Here is an 18,172-nt window from a genome sequence, read left to right as displayed (position 1 = left end):
GTGATATAAAGATCTATATAGAGGAATCAGGATCCCCTTCCTCCTGCTGGTGACCCCTCTAGTGATATGAAGATCTATATAGAGGAATCAGGACCTCCTACCTTCTGCTGGTGATCCCTCTAGTGATATAAAGATCTATATAGAGGAATCAGGACCTCCTCCCTCCTGTTGGTGACCCCTCTAGTAAAATAAAGATCTATATAGAGGAATCAGGACCTCCTTCCTCCTGCTGGTGATCCCTCTAGTGATATAAAGATCTATATAGAGGAATCAGGATCCCCTTCCTCCTGCTGGTGACCCCTCTAGTGATATAAAGATCTATATAGAGGAATCAGGACCTCCTTCCTCCTGCTGGTGACCCCTCTAGTGATATGAAGATCTATATAGAGGAATCGGGACCTCCTTCCTCCTGCTGGTGACCCCTCTAGTCGTATACAGATCTACAGTATATAGAGGAATCAGAACCTCCTCCCTCCTGTTGGTGACCCCTCTAGTAAAATAAAGATCTATATAGAGGAATCAGGACCTCCTTCCTCCTGCTGGTGATCCCTCTAGTGATATAAAGATCTATATAGAGGAATCAGGATCCCCTTCCTCCTGCTGGTGACCCCTCTAGTGATATAAAGATCTATATAGAGGAATCAGGATCCCCTTCCTCCTGCTGGTGACCCCTCTAGTGATATGAAGATCTATATAGAGGAATCAGGATCCCCTTCCTCCTGCTGGTGACCCCTCTAGTGATATGAAGATCTATATAGAGGAATCAGGACCTCCTACCTCCTGCTGGTGATCCCTCTAGTGATATGAAGATCTATATAGAGGAATCAGGACCTCCTACCTCCTGCTGGTGACCCCTCTAGTGATATGAAGATCTATATAGAGAAATCAGGATCCCCTTCCTCCTGCTGGTGACCCCTCTAGTGATATGAAGATCTATATAGAGGAATCAGGATCCCCTTCCTCCTGCTGGTGACCCCTCTAGTGATATGAAGATCTATATAGAGGAATCGGGACCTCCTTCCTCCTGCTGGTGACCCCTCTAGTCGTATACAGATCTACAGTATATAGAGGAATCAGAACCTCCTCCCTCCTGTTGGTGACCCCTCTAGTAAAATAAAGATCTATATAGAGGAATCAGGACCTCCTTCCCCCTGCTGGTGACCCCTCTAGTGATATAAAGATCTATATAGAGGAATCAGGACCTCCTTCCTCCTGCTGGTGACCCCTCTAGTGATATAAAGATCTATATAGAGGAATCAGGACCTCCTTCCCCCTGCAGGTGACCTCTCTAGTGATATAAAGATCTATATAGAGGAATCAGGACCTCCTTCCCCCTGCTGGTGACCCCTCTAGTGATATAAAGATCTATATAGAGGAATCAGGACCTCCTTCCTCCTGCCGGTGATCCCTCTAGTGATATAAAGATCTATATAGAGGAATCAGGACCTCCTTCCTCCTGCCGGTGACCCCTCTAGTGATATAAAGATCTATATAGAGGAATTGGGACCTCCTTCCTCCTGCTGGTGACCCCTCTAGTGATATAAAGATCTATATAGAGGAATCAGGACCTCCTTCCCCCTGCTGGTGACCCCTCTAGTGATATAAAGATCTATATAGAGGAATCAGGACCTCCTTCCCCCTGCTGGTGATCCCTCTAGTGATATAAAGATCTATATAGAGGAATCGGGACCTCCTTCCTCCTGCTGGTGACCCCTCTAGTGATATAAAGATCTATATAGAGGAATCAGGACCTCCTTCCTCCTGCCGGTGATCCCTCTAGTGATATAAAGATCTATATAGAGGAATCAGGACCTCCTTCCCCCTGCAGGTGACCTCTCTAGTGATATAAAGATCTATATAGAGGAATCGGGACCTCCTTCCTCCTGCCGGTGATCCCTCTAGTGATATAAAGATCTATATAGAGGAATCAGGACCTCCTTCCCCCTGCTGGTGACCCCTCTAGTGATATAAAGATCTATATAGAGGAATCGGGACCTCCTTCCTCCTGCTGGTGACCCCTCTAGTGATATAAAGATCTATATAGAGGAATCAGGACCTCCTTCCTCCTGCTGGTGACCCCTCTAGTGATATAAAGATCTATATAGAGGAATCAGGACCTCCTTCCCCCAGCTGGTGACCCCTCTAGTGATATAAAGATCTATATAGAGGAATCGGGACCTCCTTCCTCCTGCTGGTGACCCCTCTAGTGATATAACGATCTATATAGAGGAATCAGGACCTCCTTCCTCCTGCCGGTGACCCCTCTAGTGATATAAAGATCTATATAGAGGAATCAGGACCTCCTTCCCCCTGCTGGTGACCCCTCTAGTGATATAAAGATCTATATAGAGGAATCGGGACCTCCTTCCTCCTGCTGGTGACCCCTCTAGTGATATAACGATCTATATAGAGGAATCGGGACCTCCTTCCTCCTGCTGGTGACCCCTCTAGTGATATAAAGATCTATATAGAGGAATCAGGACCTCCTTCCTCCTGCTGGTGACCCCTCTAGTGATATAAAGATCTATATAGAGGAATCAGGACCTCCTTCCCCCTGCTGGTGACCCCTCTAGTGATATAAAGATCTATATAGAGGAATCAGGACCTCCTTCCCCCTGCTGGTGACCCCTCTAGTGATATAAAGATCTATATAGAGGAATCAGGACCTCCTTCCCCCTGCTGGTGATCCCTCTAGTGATATAAAGATCTATATAGAGGAATCAGGACCTCCTTCCTCCTGCTGGTGATCCCTCTAGTGATATAAAGATCTATATAGAGGAATCAGGACCTCCTTCCTCCTGCTGGTGACCCCTCTAGTGATATAACGATCTATATAGAGGAATCAGGACCTCCTTCCTCCTGCTGGTGACCCCTCTAGTGATATAAAGATCTATATAGAGGAATCGGGACCTCCTTCCTCCTGCTGGTGACCCCTCTAGTGATATAAAGATCTATATAGAGGAATCAGGACCTCCTTCCTCCTGCTGGTGACCCCTCTAGTGATATAAAGATCTATATAGAGGAATCAGGACCTCCTTCCACCTGCTGGTGATCCCTCTAATGATATGGAGATCTTTATAGAGGAATCAGGACCTCCTTCCTCCTGCTGATGATCCCTCTAATGATATGGAGATCTTTATAGAGGAATCAGGACCTCCTTCCTCCTGCTGGTGACCCCTCTAGTCGTATACAGATCTACAGTATATAGAGTAACCAGGACCTCCTTCCTCCTGCTGGTGACCCCTCTAGTCGTATACAGATCTACAGTATATAGAGTAACCAGGACCTCCTTCCTCCTGCTGGTGACCCCTCTAGTCGTATACAGATCTACAGTATATAGAGGAATCAGAACCTCCTTCCTCCTGCTATATCTTTATAGAGAAATGGGGACCTCCTTCCTCCTGCTAGTGACCCCTCTAGTGATATAAAGATCTATATAGAGGAATCAGGACCTCCTTCCTCCTGCTGATGATCCCTCTAATGATATGGAGATCTTTATAGAGAAATTGGGACTTCCTTCCTCCTGCTGGTGACCCCTCTAGTGATATAAAGATCTATATAGAGGAATCAGGACCTCCTTCCACCTGCTGGTGATCCCTCTAGTGATATAAAGATCTATATAGAGGAATCGGGACCCCCTTCCTCCTGCTGGTGATCCCTCTAGTAATATGAAGATCTATATAGAGGAATTGGGACCCCCTTCCTCCTGCTGGTGACCCTTTTAGTGATATAAAGATCTATGTAGAGCAGGGAAATGCAATTAGCGGACCTCCAGCTGTTGCAGAACTACAATTCCCATGAGGCATAGCAAGACTGACAGCCACAAAGCATGACACCCAGAGGCAGAGGCATGATGGGACTTGTAGTTTTGCCACAGCTGGAGGTCCGCTAATTGCATATCCCTGATATAGAGGAATCAGGACCTCCTTCCTCCTGCTGGTGACCCCTCTAGTGATATGAAGATCTATATAGAGGAATCAGGACCTCCTTCCTCCTCCTGGTGACCCCTCTAGTGATATAAAGATCTATATAGAGGAATCAGGACCTCCTTCCACCTGCTGGTGACCCCTCTAGTGATATAAAGATCTATATAGAGGAATCAGGACCTCCTTCCTCCTGCTGGTGACCCCTCTAGTGATATAAAGATCTATATAGAGGAATCAGGACCTCCTTCCTCCTGCTGGTGACCCCTCTAGTGTAAGGAGAACAGATTTTTAAAATGAAATCCGGAGACATATTTTTTTTTTTTTATTGCCAATAGGTAAACTATTTTAAAGCATATTTTTCTCAAATGACATATGCAGTGCATGTCTTATGTGTTTATGGAATGGTTGTATGATATATATATGTTATTTCTCACATTTCGTCCATGAGATTAAAAAAAGATGATACTTAGAATCTTTTGAGATATGGACTACCAAATGTTATAAAGATAAGATAGAGAAAATACAGAGTGCAAAGTCCTGGAGTGTGCTACATAAAGAATGCAGGGCTCAACTGTGCCCATCAATGCGGCCTCACCAGTGCCCAACTATGCAGCCTTACCAGTGCCCATCTATGCAGCCTCACCAGTGCCCATCTATGCAGCCTCACCAGTGCCCATCTATGCAGCCCATCAAAGCAGCCTCACCAGTGTCCAGCACTGCAGCCTGACCAGTGCCCATCTATGCAGCCTCACCAGTGCCCAGCTATGCAGCCTTACCAGTGTCCATTTATGAAGCCCATTAAAGCAGCCTTGCCAGTGTCCATCTATGCAGCCTCACCAGTGCCCATCTATGCAGCCCATCAAAGAAGCCTCACCAGTGCCCAGCAGTGCAGCCTGACCAGTGTCCATCTATGCAGCCTGACCAGTGCCCATCTATGCAGCCTCACCAGTGCCATCTATGCAGCCTCACCAGTGCCATCTATGCAGCCTCACCAGTGCCATCTATGCAGCCTCACCAGTGCCCATCTATGCAGCCTCACCAGTGCCCATCTATGCAGCCTCACCAGTGCCCATCTATGCAGCCTCACCAGTGCCCATCTCTGCAGCCCATCAAAGCAGCCTCAGCAGCGCCCATCTATGTAGCCTCACTAGTGCACATCTATGCAGCCTGACCAGTGCCCATCAATGCAGCCTATCAAATCAGACTCACCAGTGCCCAGCAATGCAGCTTGACCAGTGCCCTTCTATGCAACCTGACCAGTGCCCATCTATACAGCCTCATCAGTCCCCATCTATGCAGCCTCACCAGTGCCCAGCAGTGCAGTCTCACCAGTGCCAACCTATGCAATCTGACCAGTGCCCAGCATTGCAGCCTGAGCAGTGCCCATCCAATGCAGCCTCACCAGTGCCCATCTATGCAGCCTCGCCAGTGCACAGCTATGCAGCCTCGCCAGTGCACAGCTATGCAGCCTGACCAGTGCCCATCTGTGCAGTCTCACCATCGCGCAATAATTCAGCCTGACCAGTGCCCAGCAATGCAACCTCACCAGCACCCAGCAATGCAGCCTGACCAGTGCCCATCTATACAGCTTCACCAGTGCCCATCCAATGCAGCCTCACCATTGCAGGGGATCGGAGAGAAGAGAGGAAGAGGAGATCCTAGTGGATCATTACGTTAATTTGAATCGCCGGGCGCCAGCCATCACACAAGTCCCGCCTCCTGGATCGGCTCCTACCTATGATAGACAGCGCATGTCTCCCGGCATTGGACAAGTGTGCTGTCTATCAAAGGAGCCAAACCAGGAGGTGGCAGACTTTGTGTGACGACGGGAGCCTGATGATTCAAAAGCTGTCACAGCGGGTGAAGCCTGCCTCCCCCCTAGTGTGCGGCACCCGGGGCGTCGTTTGTATGCCACTCGCTTCGGTGTCCTCCCTTTGCCTCAGCACCCGCCCAGGATTGGCTCCACACATAGCGCTGGCTCTGCACTGTAATCCGGGGACAAATTCAGGGACAGACTGGCTCCGGGGACAGTGTCCTCAGTCTGGAAACCGGGGATGTCTGGTCACCCTACACCCTGGTGATATAAATTTGAAAATCAAGATGGAGGGATTAAATCATGAGGTTACCACGTCCCAATAATAAGTACAAAAAAGATTAAAGGGGCCAAAAGAGGGGCTGGGGGGCTACCAACCCCAGGACTTTTACCGGTATCAAGTCAAAAAAGTCAGCAATTATGTATACATTTATAAAAATAAAACATTTTTATTTTGTACATCTTACATAAACATTGAACAAGACATCACTATATAACCATTAAAATGATCATACATAGTACAGCATGGAAATCCACAGAGAATTACCCAAATTTGTTCATAAAAACAAAAGCAAAGCTGAGCTGCGATTTTTTTCTACATGTTTCGCTCGGTTCGAGCTTCTTCAGGAAATGATGCAGCCATAGCTAAAATAGCAGAATGCAAAAAGAAAAGAAAAACATAATTTTATTCATAAAGAGTTATATACAGAATATATAATATATAGTATATATACCTGCTGGTGATCCCTCTAGTGATATGAAGATCTATATAGAGGAATCAGGACCTCCTTCTCCCTGCTGGTGACCCCTCTAGTGATATAAAGATCTATATAGAGGAATCAGGACCTCCTTCCTCCTGCTGGTGACCCCTCTAGTGATAAAAAGATCTATATAGAGGAATCAGGACCTCCTTCCTCCTGCTGGTGATCCCTCTAGTGATATAAAGATCTATATAGAGGAATCAGGACCTCCTTCCTCCTGCTGGTGATCCCTCTAGTGATATAAAGATCTATATAGAGGAATCAGGACCTCCTTCCTCCTGCTGGTGACCCCTCTAGTGATATAAAGATCTATATAGAGGAATCAGGACCTCCTTCCACCTGCTGGTGACCCCTCTAGTGATATAAAGATCTATATAGAGGAATCAGAACCTCCTTCCTCCTGCTGGTGACCCCTCTAGTGATATAAAGATCTATATAGAGGAATCAGGACCTCCTTCCTCCTGCTGGTGATCCCTCTAGTGATATAAAGATCTATATAGAGGAATCAGAACCTCCTTTCACCTGCTGGTGACCCCTCTAGTGATAAAAAGATCTATATAGAGGAATCAGGATCTCCTTCTCCCTGCTGGTGACCCCTCTAGTGATATAAAGATCTATATAGAGGAATCAGGACCTCCTTCCTCCTGCTGGTGATCCCTCTAGTGATATAAAGATCTATATAGAGGAATCAGGACCTCCTTCCTCCTGCTGGTGACCCCTCTAGTGATATAAAGATCTATATAGAGGAATCAGAACCTCCTTCCCCCTGCTGGTGACCCCTCTAGTGATATAAAGATCTATATAGAGGAATCAGGACCTCCTTCCTCCTGCTGGTGACCCCTCTAGTGATATAAAGATCTATATAGAGGAATCAGAACCTCCTTCCTCCTGCTGGTGACCCCTCTAGTGATATAAAGATCTATATAGAGGAATCGGGACCTCCTTCCTCCTGCTGGTGACCCCTCTAGTGATATAAAGATCTATATAGAGGAATCAGGACCTCCTTCCTCCTGCTGGTGACCCCTCTAATGATATAAAGATCTATATAGAGGAATCAGGACCTCCTTCCTCCTGCTGGTGATCCCTCTAGTGATATAAAAATCTATATAGAGGAATCAGGACCTCCTTCCTCCTCCTGGTGACCCCTCTAGTGATATAAAGATCTATATAGAGGAATCAGGATCTCCTTCCTCCTGCTGGTGACCCCTCTAGTGATATAAAGATCTATATAGAGGAATCAGGACCTCCTTCCTCCTGCTGGTGACCCCTCTAGTGATATAAAGATCTATATAGAGGAATCAGAACCTCCTTCCCCCTGCTGGTGACCCCTCTAGTGATATAAAGATCTATATAGAGGAATCAGGACCTCCTTCCTCCTGCTGGTGACCCCTCTAGTGATATAAAGATCTATATAGAGGAATCAGAACCTCCTTCCTCCTGCTGGTGACCCCTCTAGTGATATAAAGATCTATATAGAGGAATCGGGACCTCCTTCCTCCTGCTGGTGACCCCTCTAGTGATATAAAGATCTATATAGAGGAATCAGGACCTCCTTCCTCCTGCTGGTGATCCCTCTAGTGATATAAAGATCTATATAGAGGAATCAGGACCTCCTTCCTCCTGCTGGTGATCCCTCTAGTGATATAAAGATCTATATAGAGGAATCAGGACCTCCTTCCTCCTCCTGGTGACCCCTCTAGTGATATAAAGATCTATATAGAGGAATCAGGACCTCCTTCCTCCTGCTGGTGACCCCTCTAGTGATATGAAGATCTATATAGAGGAATCAGGACCTCCTTCCTCCTGCTGGTGACCCCTCTAGTGATATAAAGATCTATATAGAGGAATCAGAACCTCCTTCCCCCTGCTGGTGACCCCTCTAGTGATATGAAGATCTATATAGAGGAATCAGGACCTCCTTCCATCTGCTGGTGATCACCCCAGAATTCTATACACCTTCCCCATTGTCTGGTCACACTGTTTGCCCATTTTGCAACCATCTATCATAAGCGCCCCCATATCTTGTTCCTCTGTACCCCCAATTTTGTACTTTGTTAGAGAATTCTCCTTTCTCCTTCATGGGGCAGTGGAGGGGTCACACTGTGGACTGGCTTTAGCTGACAGCGGAGATCACTGGAGCCTGGTACATGATCCGGTGCTGACCAGAGACGGCTCCAAAGTCCCCCCCCGGGCGCCAGGTTACCATGGGAACTGTCATCCAGCGCCCTGACCCCATAGACTGTCCTCTCCGGGCCTCCGGATTACTGAGCACAATGACCGGCTGGAGCAACCCGCTTCAAGTGATTTTATCACCCAGCACCCCCCTCCCCCCACCGTGTCACAGAACCAGAAGAAACAACGTAACAATCACTTCCCTTCTGCAGACCGGCCGTCATTGCTGAGATATCAGCTGTGCAAAATCACTAGAAGGAATATGTTACAAAGAGACTACAGAAAGTTACAATATACAGGATAAGAACAGATACCGAGAATTACACCCGACATACAGGACAAGAGAAGTGGTACTGTGCAGAGTCCATACATACAGAATAAGCACAGATACCGAGAATTACACCCGACATACAGGACAAGAGTAGTATTGTGCAGAGTTCATACATACAGAATAAGAACAGATACCGAGAATTACACCCGACATACAGGACAAGAGAAGTAGTACTGTGCAGAGTCCATACATACAGAATAAGAACAGATACCGAGAATTACACCTGACATACAGGACAAGAGAAGTGGTACTGTGCAGAGTCCATACATACAGAATAAGAACAGATACCGAGAATTACACCTGACATACAGGACAAGAGAAGTGGTACTGTGCAGAGTCCATACATACAGAATAAGAACAGATACCGAGAATTACACCCGACATACAGGAGAAGAGAAGTGGTACTGTGCAGAGTTCATACATACAGAATAAGAACAGATACCGAGAATTACACCCGACATACAGGACAAGAGAAGTGGTACTGTGCAGAGTCCATACATACAGAATAAGCACAGATACCGAGAATTACACCCGACATACAGGACAAGAGTAGTATTGTGCAGAGTTCATACATACAGAATAAGAACAGATACCGAGAATTACACCCGACATACAGGACAAGAGAAGTGGTACTGTGCAGAGTCCATACATACAGAATAAGAACAGATACCGAGAATTACACCTGACATACAGGACAAGAGAAGTGGTACTGTGCAGAGTCCATACATACAGAATAAGAACAGATACCGAGAATTACACCTGACATACAGGACAAGAGAAGTGGTACTGTGCAGAGTCCATACATACAGAATAAGAACAGATACCGAGAATTACACCCGACATACAGGAGAAGAGAAGTGGTACTGTGCAGAGTTCATACATACAGAATAAGAACAGATACCGAGAATTACACCCGACATACAGGGCAAGAGAAGTGGTACTGTGCAGAGTCCATACATACAGAATAAGAACAGATACCGAGAATTACACCCGACATACAGGACAAGAGAAGTGGTACTGTGCAGAGTCCATACATACATAATAAGAACAGATACCGAGAATTACACCCGACATATAGGAGAAGAGGAGTGGTACTGTGCAGAGCCCATACATACAGAATAAGAACAGATACCGAGAATTACACCCGACATACAGGACAAGAGAAGTGGTACTGTGCAGAGTCCATACATACAGAATAAGAACAGATACCGAGAATTACACCTGACATACAGGACAAGAGAAGTGGTACTGTGCAGAGTCCATACATACAGAATAAGAACAGATACCGAGAATTACACCCGACATACAGGAGAAGAGAAGTGGTACTGTGCAGAGTTCATACATACAGAATAAGAACAGATACCGAGAATTACACCCGACATACAGGACAAGAGAAGTGGTACTGTGCAGAGTCCATACATACAGAATAAGAACAGATACCGAGAATTACACCCGACATACAGGACAAGAGAAGTGGTACTGTGCAGAGTCCATACATACAGAATAAGAACAGATACCGAGAATTACACCCGACATACAGGAGAAGAGAAGTGGTACTGTGCAGAGTTCATACATACAGAATAAGAACAGATACCGAGAATTACACCCGACATACAGGACAAGAGAAGTGGTACTGTGCAGAGTCCATACATACAGAATAAGAACAGATACCGAGAATTACACCCGACATACAGGACAAGAGAAGTGGTACTGTGCAGAGTCCATACATACAGAATAAGAACAGATACCGAGAATTACACCCGACATACAGGAGAAGAGAAGTGGTACTGTGCAGAGTTCATACATACAGAATAAGAACAGATACCGAGAATTACACCCGACATACAGGACAAGAGAAGTGGTACTGTGCAGAGTCCATACATACAGAATAAGAACAGATACCGAGAATTACACCCGACATACAGGACAAGAGAAGTGGTACTGTGCAGAGTCCATACATACAGAATAAGAACAGATACTGAGAATTACACCCGGCATACAGGACAAGAGAAGTGGTACTGTGCAGAGTCCATACATACAGAATGAGAACAGATACCGAGAATTACACCCGACATATAGGAGAAGAGGAGTGGTACTGTGCAGAGCCCATACATACAGAATAAGAACAGATACCGAGAATTACACCCGACATACAGGACAAGAGAAGTGGTACTGTGCAGAGCCCATACATACAGAATAAGAACAGATACCGAGAATTACACCCGACATACAGGACAAGAGAAGTGGTACTGTGCAGAGTCCATACATACAGAATGAGAACAGATACCGAGAATTACACCCAACATACAGGAGAAGAGGAATGGTACTGTGCAGAGCCCATACATACAGAATAAGAAGAGATACCGAGAATTACACCCGACATACAGGAGAAGAGAAGTGGTACTGTGCAGAGTTCATACATACAGAATAAGAACAGATACCGAGAATTACACCCGACATACAGGACAAGAGAAGTGGTACTGTGCAGAGTCCATACATACAGAATAAGAACAGATACCGAGAATTACACCCGACATACAGGACAAGAGAAGTGGTACTGTGCAGAGTCCATACATACAGAATAAGAACAGATACTGAGAATTACACCCGGCATACAGGACAAGAGAAGTGGTACTGTGCAGAGTCCATACATACAGAATGAGAACAGATACCGAGAATTACACCCGACATACAGGAGAAGAGGAGTGGTACTGTGCAGAGCCCATACATACAGAATAAGAACAGATACCGAGAATTACACCCGACATACAGGACAAGAGAAGTGGTACTGTGCAGAGCCCATACATACAGAATAAGAACAGATACCAAGAATTACACCCGACACACAGGATAAGAGAAGTAGTACTGTGCAGAGTCCATACATACATAATAAGAACAGATACCGAGAATTACACCCGACATACAGGACAAGAGAAGTGGTACTGTGCAGAGTCCATACATACATAATAAGAACAGATACCGAGAATTACACCCGACATACAGGACAAGAGAAGTGGTACTGTGCAGAGTCCATACATACAGAATAAGAACAGATACCAAGAATTACACCCGACATACAGGACAAGAGAAGTGGTACTGTGCAGAGTCCATACATACATAATAAGAACAGATACCGAGAATTACACCCGACATACAGGACAAGAGAAGTAGTACTGTGCAGAGTCCATACATGCAGAATAAGAACAGATACCGAGAATTACACCCGACATACAGGACAAGAGAAGTGGTACTGTGCAGAGCCCATACATACAGAATAAGAACAGATCCCGAGAATTACACCCGACATACAGGACAAGAGAAGTGGTACTGTGCAGAGTCCATACATACAGAATAAGAACAGATCCCGAGAATTACACCCGACATACAGGACAAGAGAAGTGGTACTGTGCAGAGTCCATACATACAGAATAAGAACAGATACCAAGAATTACACCCGACATACAGGACAAGAGAAGTGGTACTGTGCAGAGCCCATACATACAGAATAAGAACAGATACCGAGAATTACACCCGACATACAGGACAAGAGAAGTGGTACTGTGCAGAGCCCATACATACAGAATAAGAACAGATACCGAGAATTACACCCGACATACAGGAGAAGAGAAGTGGTACTGTGCAGAGTCCATACATACAGAATAAGAACAGATAGTCATTTGGGTATTTGTTTGCCTCTTGTCCGGTGGAAGGGTCGCCCGGTGTGGGGGTGGGATCAGACGAGGCGGTGGAAGGGTCGCCCGGTGTGGGGGCGGGGTCAGACGAGGCGGTGGAAGGGTCACCCGGTGTGGGGCGTATTTCGGAAGGCGTTGGCGCTCCACTAACAATCATTATTGGGAATAATAAAGCTCCTTTGTCTCCGCTATGAAGCGTCTTTCCTGGGAGTGTTACAATGGAGCACAATTCTCTGTTATCTAGAAGAAATCGTTCTCTGACAAGGGATTGGCAGACGGGTGCGGCGTGGAGGCGAAGGACCCCATTGTTTTCTGGAGTGACCACATCCAGCATCTGTACAAAGAGCACCTGTCATACGAGGCTCCCCTCCCCCTACTGACCAGGAACAACAGGCGGCCATAGTCAGAGATCAGATAGAAGTCCTCATCTGTATATTGTATTCCAGGCCAGTGATTACCGAATCCAGAGGATGCAAATTATATTTCCAGGTCTGTACACCCGCTGTGCCCATTACGAGGGGTTCCCACCATCCCTGTGCTGAGTTCCCAGGTCTGTACACCCGCTGTGCCCATTATGAGGGGTTCCCACCATCCCTGTGCTGAGTTCCCGGGTCTGTACACCCGCTGTGCCCATTATGAGGGGTCCCCACCATCCCTGTGCTGAGTTCCCGGTCTGTACACCCGCTGTGCCCATTATGTAACAGAAGAATTGTGACTTTGCAGCGAATGGAGTAAGACTTCAGGTTGGTCAGCAGATTTCTGTTTAGGGAGTGAATCTTCTCCTCCTCTGTCTCTCCCTCTTCGGTGGATCATTCTGGATTCAAAGTAATAATTGTGTCTCCTCTTCTCTCCTCTTCTCTGCTCTTCTCTCCTCTTCTCTCCTCTTCTCTCCTCTCCTCTCCTCTCCTCTCCTGTTCTCTCCTCTTCTCTCCTCTCCTCTCCTCTTTTCTCCTCTTCTCTCCTCTCCTCTTCTCTCCTCTCCTCTTCTCTCCTCTTCTCTTCTCTCCTCTTCTTTCCTCTTCTCTCCTCTTCTCTCCTCTCCTCTTCTTTTCTCTCCTCTTCTTTTCTCTCCTCTTCTCTCCTCTCCTCTTCTCTCCTCTTCTCTTCTCTCCTCTTCTTTCCTCTTCTCTCCTCTTCTCTCCTCTCCTCTTCTTTTCTCTCCTCTTCTTTTCTCTCCTCTTCTCTCCTCTCCTCTTCTCTCCTCTTCTCTCCTCTTCTTTCCTCTTCTCTCCTCTCCTCTTCTTTTCTCTCCTCTTCTCTTCTCTCCTCTTCTCTCCTCTTCTCTCCTCTTCTCTCCTCTCCTCTCCTCTTCTCTCCTCTCCTCTTCTCTCCTCTTCTCTTCTCTCCTCTTCTCTCCTCTCCTCTTCTCTCCTCTCCTCTTCTCTCCTCTTCTTTCCTCTTCTCTCCTCTTCTCTCCTCTCCTCTTCCTTTCTCTCCTCTTCTTTTCTCTCCTCTTCTTTTCTCTCCTCTTCTCTCCTCTTCTCTCCTCTTCTCTTCTCTCCACTTCTCTCCTCTCCTCTTCTCTCCTCTTCTCTTCTCTTCTCTCCTCTTCTCTCCTCTTCTCTTCTCTTCTCTCCTCTTCTCTTCTCTCTTCTCCTCTTCTCTCTTCTCCTCTTCTCTCCTCTTCTCTCCTCTTCTTTCCTCTTCTCTCCTCTTCTCTCCTCTCCTCTTCTTTTCTCTCCTCTTCTTTTCTCTCCTCTCCTCTTCTCTCCTCTTCTCTTCTCTCCTCTTCTTTCCTCTTCTCTCCTCTTCTCTCCTCTCCTCTTCTTTTCTCTCCTCTTCTTTTCTCTCCTCTTCTTTTCTCTCCTCTTCTCTCCTCTTCTCTTCTCTCCACTTCTCTCCTCTCCTCTCTTCTCCTCTTCTTCTCTTCTCTTCTCTCCTCTTCTCTTCTCTTCTCTCCTCTTCTCTCCTCTCCTCTTCTCTCCTCTCCTCTTCTCTCCTCTTCTCTTCTCTCCTCTTCTTTCCTCTTCTCTCCTCTTCTCTCCTCTCCTCTTCTTTTCTCTCCTCTTCTTTTCTCTCCTCTCCTCTCCTCTTCTCTCCTCTTCTTTCCTCTTCTCTCCTCTTCTCTCCTCTCCTCTTCTTTTCTCTCCTCTTCTTTTCTCTCCTCTTCTCTTCTCTCCTCTTCTCTCCTCTTCTCTCCTCTTCTCTTCTCTCCTCTCCTCTCCTCTTCTCTCCTCTTCTCTCCTCTCCTCTTCTCTCCTCTCCTCTTCTCTCCTCTTCTCTTCTCTCCTCTTCTTTCCTCTTCTCTCCTCTTCTCTCCTCTCCTATTCTTTTCTCTCCTCTTCTTTTCTCTCCTCTTCTCTTCTCTCCACTTCTCTCCACTTCTTTTCTCTCCTCTTCTCTTCTCTCCTCTTCTCTCCTCTTCTCTCCTCTTCTTTCCTCTTCCCTCCTCTTCTCTCCTCTCCTCTTCTTTTCTCTCCTCTTCTTTTCTCTCCTCTTCTCTCCTCTTCTCTCCTCTTCTCTTCTCTCCACATCTCTCCTCTCCTCTCCTCTCTTCTCCTCTTCTTATCTTCTCTTCTCTCCTCTTCTCTCCTCTTCTCTTTGCAGTTGATATTCGGGAGATAAAAGAGATCCGGCCGGGGAAGAATTCGAGGGATTTTGAGCGATACCCGGAAGACGCCCGCAAGCTGGACTCCACCCTCTGCTTCATCATTCTGTATGGAGCCGACTTCAGACTGAAGACCCTCAGTGTGGCCGGTATGTAACCAACATCCTCCCCTCATTTCACTTCCTGTCCCTGTGACACCCGTACAGGAAATGGAGGGATGGGGTTGTCACCAGGACAGGAAGTCACAGACAGCAATAAAAACTCCAGCCAGACTGTTCGTTTTTAATGGAGCGGGAAAGAGTTCAAATTTCTATGTGACCCCACTGGGGAGATTCCATTATGCTTCCTGTCCCTGTGACACCCATACAGGAAATGGGGGTGGGTTGGGTTGTCACCAGGACAGGAAGTCGCACACACCAAAAAAAAACTTCAGCCAGATTATTTGTTTTTCAATGGAGCGTGAATAAGTAAAAATTTCTCTCCGTGACCCCATTAAGGGTATCCATTTTACATCCTGTCCCCGTGACACCCCTACAGGAAATGAGGGTTGGTGGGGTTGTCACCAGAACAGGAAGTCATGGAAACCAATAAAAAAAACTCCAGCCAGATAGCTGGGGTGGGTGAGGTTGTCAACATGACAGGAAGTTACAGACACCAATAAACACAACAGCCAGGGTGGTCATTTTTAGGAATAAGTTAAAATTTCTCTCTGTGACCCCATTGAGGAGATTTCATTTTACTTCCTGTTCTTGTGACACCCGTACAGGAAATGAGGAGGGTTGACACCAGGACAGGAAGTCGCAGACACCAATATATACTCCAGCCAGATTGTTAGCTTTCATAGTAGAGGGAACAGGTTAAAATTTCTCTCTGTGATACCATTGGGGAGATTCCATCCCACTTCCTGTTCTTGTGACACCCATACAGGAAATGGAGGGATGGAGTTGTCACCAGAACAGGAAGTCACAGACACCAATAAAAACTCCAACTAGACTTTTAGCTTTCATAGTAGAGGGAGCAGGTTAACATTTCTCTCAGTGACCCCATTGGGGAGATTCCATCCTACTTCCTGCCCCCGTGGAACCCATACAGGAAATAAGGGTGGGTGGGGTTGTCACCAGAACAGGAAGTCACTGGCAACAATAAAAACTCCAGCCAGATTGTTTGTTTTCAGTGGAGCGTGAATACGTTAAAATTTCATTCTGTGACCCCACTGGGGGGATTCCATTTTACTTCCTGTCCCTGTGACACCCATACAGGAAATGTGGATGGGGTTGTCACCAGAAAAGGAAGTCACAGACAGCAATAAAAACTCCAGCCAGACTGTTTGTTTTCAATGGATCGGGAATAAGTTAAAATGTTTCTCTGTGACCCCAATGTGGAGATTCTATAGCACTTCCTGTCCCTGTGACACCCATACAGGAAATGAGGGTTGGTGGGGTTTTTTGCCGGGACAGGAAGTCACAGACACCAATTAAAAAACTCCAGCCAGATTGCTATAAATTGTAACTCTTTCCCACTCCATCAAAAACATGACACCCTTATTTCCTGTATGGGTGTCACGGGGACAGGAAGTAAAATGGAATCTTTACAGTGGGGTCACCGAGAGAGATGTTAACTCTTTCCCGCTCCATCGAAAACTAACAGTCTGGCTGGAGTTTTTATTGGTTTCTGTGACTTCCTGTCCTGGTGAAAACTCCATCCCTTAATTTCCTGTAGAGGTGTCACAGGAACAGGAAGTAGGATGGAATCTCCCCAATGGAGACACAGAAATTGTTTAACTCTTCCCCACTCCATTGAAAACTTTCTGTGACTCAATTGGGGAGATTTTATTTTACAACCTGTCCCTGTGACACCCATACAGGAAATGGGGGGGGGGGGTGGGTGTCACCAGAACAGGAAATCACAGACAGCTATAAAAAAAAAACTGTTTTTAGTTCTAACCCCTCCCCCGCTCTTCTATATACAGTGCGTGTTTTGGTCCGTGTCCCCAATGCAGACATTTGCCATCACTTCCTGCCCTGACACTGGTGGGAGGGCCACCCCCAACAGGGGCTCTAACCCCTTTCCCAGCTCCATTCTGGAGTTGAGGATTGATTCGGGGCGAGTGGCTTGGTGTCGCAGGTGGCAGCCAGAAAATTTGCATTTTCAGGAGGTAGCCATGACCTTTTCCCTATATATAGGACAGTGCGGGGGGAGGGGGCAGACCACACTGAGTTATATCGGGTGAGTTGTGGGCGCGGCGTTCACCACTATGACCTCATCCTGGATCATCGGTGAGTGGGCAGCGGCTGTCACGGGAATAGAAATCCATTGTGTGGGGGGATGGGGGGGGGTCAGTCACATGATAAAATCAGGCGGTTGAGCTGCGTTTTTCTCTTTTTCTTTTTGTAAGGCTAGGAGTTAATTTATTTATTATTATTATTTACTTATTGTTTATTATTTTATTATTGTTTTGTTAGGTTAGGGGGTTAATATTAGTGTTAGGGGTTAATATTAGTGTTAGGATTTAATATTGGCATTGGGGGTCAGGGTTTTATTTTAGGGCTAGTGGTTAATATTTGTGTTTTTGGGTTTAATATTAGTGTTAGGGTTACATATTAGGATTAGGGGTTAATATTAGTGTTAGGGTTACATATTAGGATTAGGGGTTAATATTAGTGTTAGGGTTACATATTAGGATTAGGGGTTAATATTAGTGTTTGGGTTACATATTGGGATTAGGGGTTAATATTAGTGTTTGGGGTTAATTTTAGGGTTATGAGGGTTAAGGGTTGATATTAGTGTTATGGATTAGGGTTTTCTTTTTAGGGTTAGGGGTTAATATTAGTGTTATGGGTTAGGGTTTAATATTAGTGTTCGGAGGTAGGGTTAAATATTCGTGTTGGGGGTAAATATTAGTGTTAGGTGTTAGGGTTAAATATTAGGA

At 46.1% G+C, this 18,172-nt stretch overlaps 1 protein-coding gene across 3 annotated transcripts in view; it reads left to right on the top strand.

The window, feature by feature from the left end:
• Positions 1–18,172, top strand: part of LOC143995805 (1-phosphatidylinositol 4,5-bisphosphate phosphodiesterase gamma-1-like) — a 232,094-nt gene that overhangs the window by 54,025 nt on the left and 159,897 nt on the right. For all 3 annotated transcript variants that reach the window (XR_013277479.1, XM_077490518.1, XM_077490519.1), the window contains exon 3: positions 15,243–15,392. Coding sequence is in view for 2 of the 3 variants with exons in the window: in XM_077490518.1 (XP_077346644.1) it covers positions 15,243–15,392 (150 nt within the window). In the remaining variant the exon portion in view is untranslated. The remainder of the gene's footprint in view (positions 1–15,242; positions 15,393–18,172) is intronic.

Source organism: Lithobates pipiens, unplaced genomic scaffold, assembly GCF_037356315.1.
Source record: "Lithobates pipiens isolate NorthernLeopardFrog02 unplaced genomic scaffold, aLitPip1_a1.2 Scaffold_19, whole genome shotgun sequence".
Lineage (NCBI taxonomy): Eukaryota > Metazoa > Chordata > Amphibia > Anura > Ranidae > Lithobates > Lithobates pipiens.
Note: the sequence above shows the minus strand (reverse complement) of the source record. Positions and strands in the feature narration are given on the sequence as shown.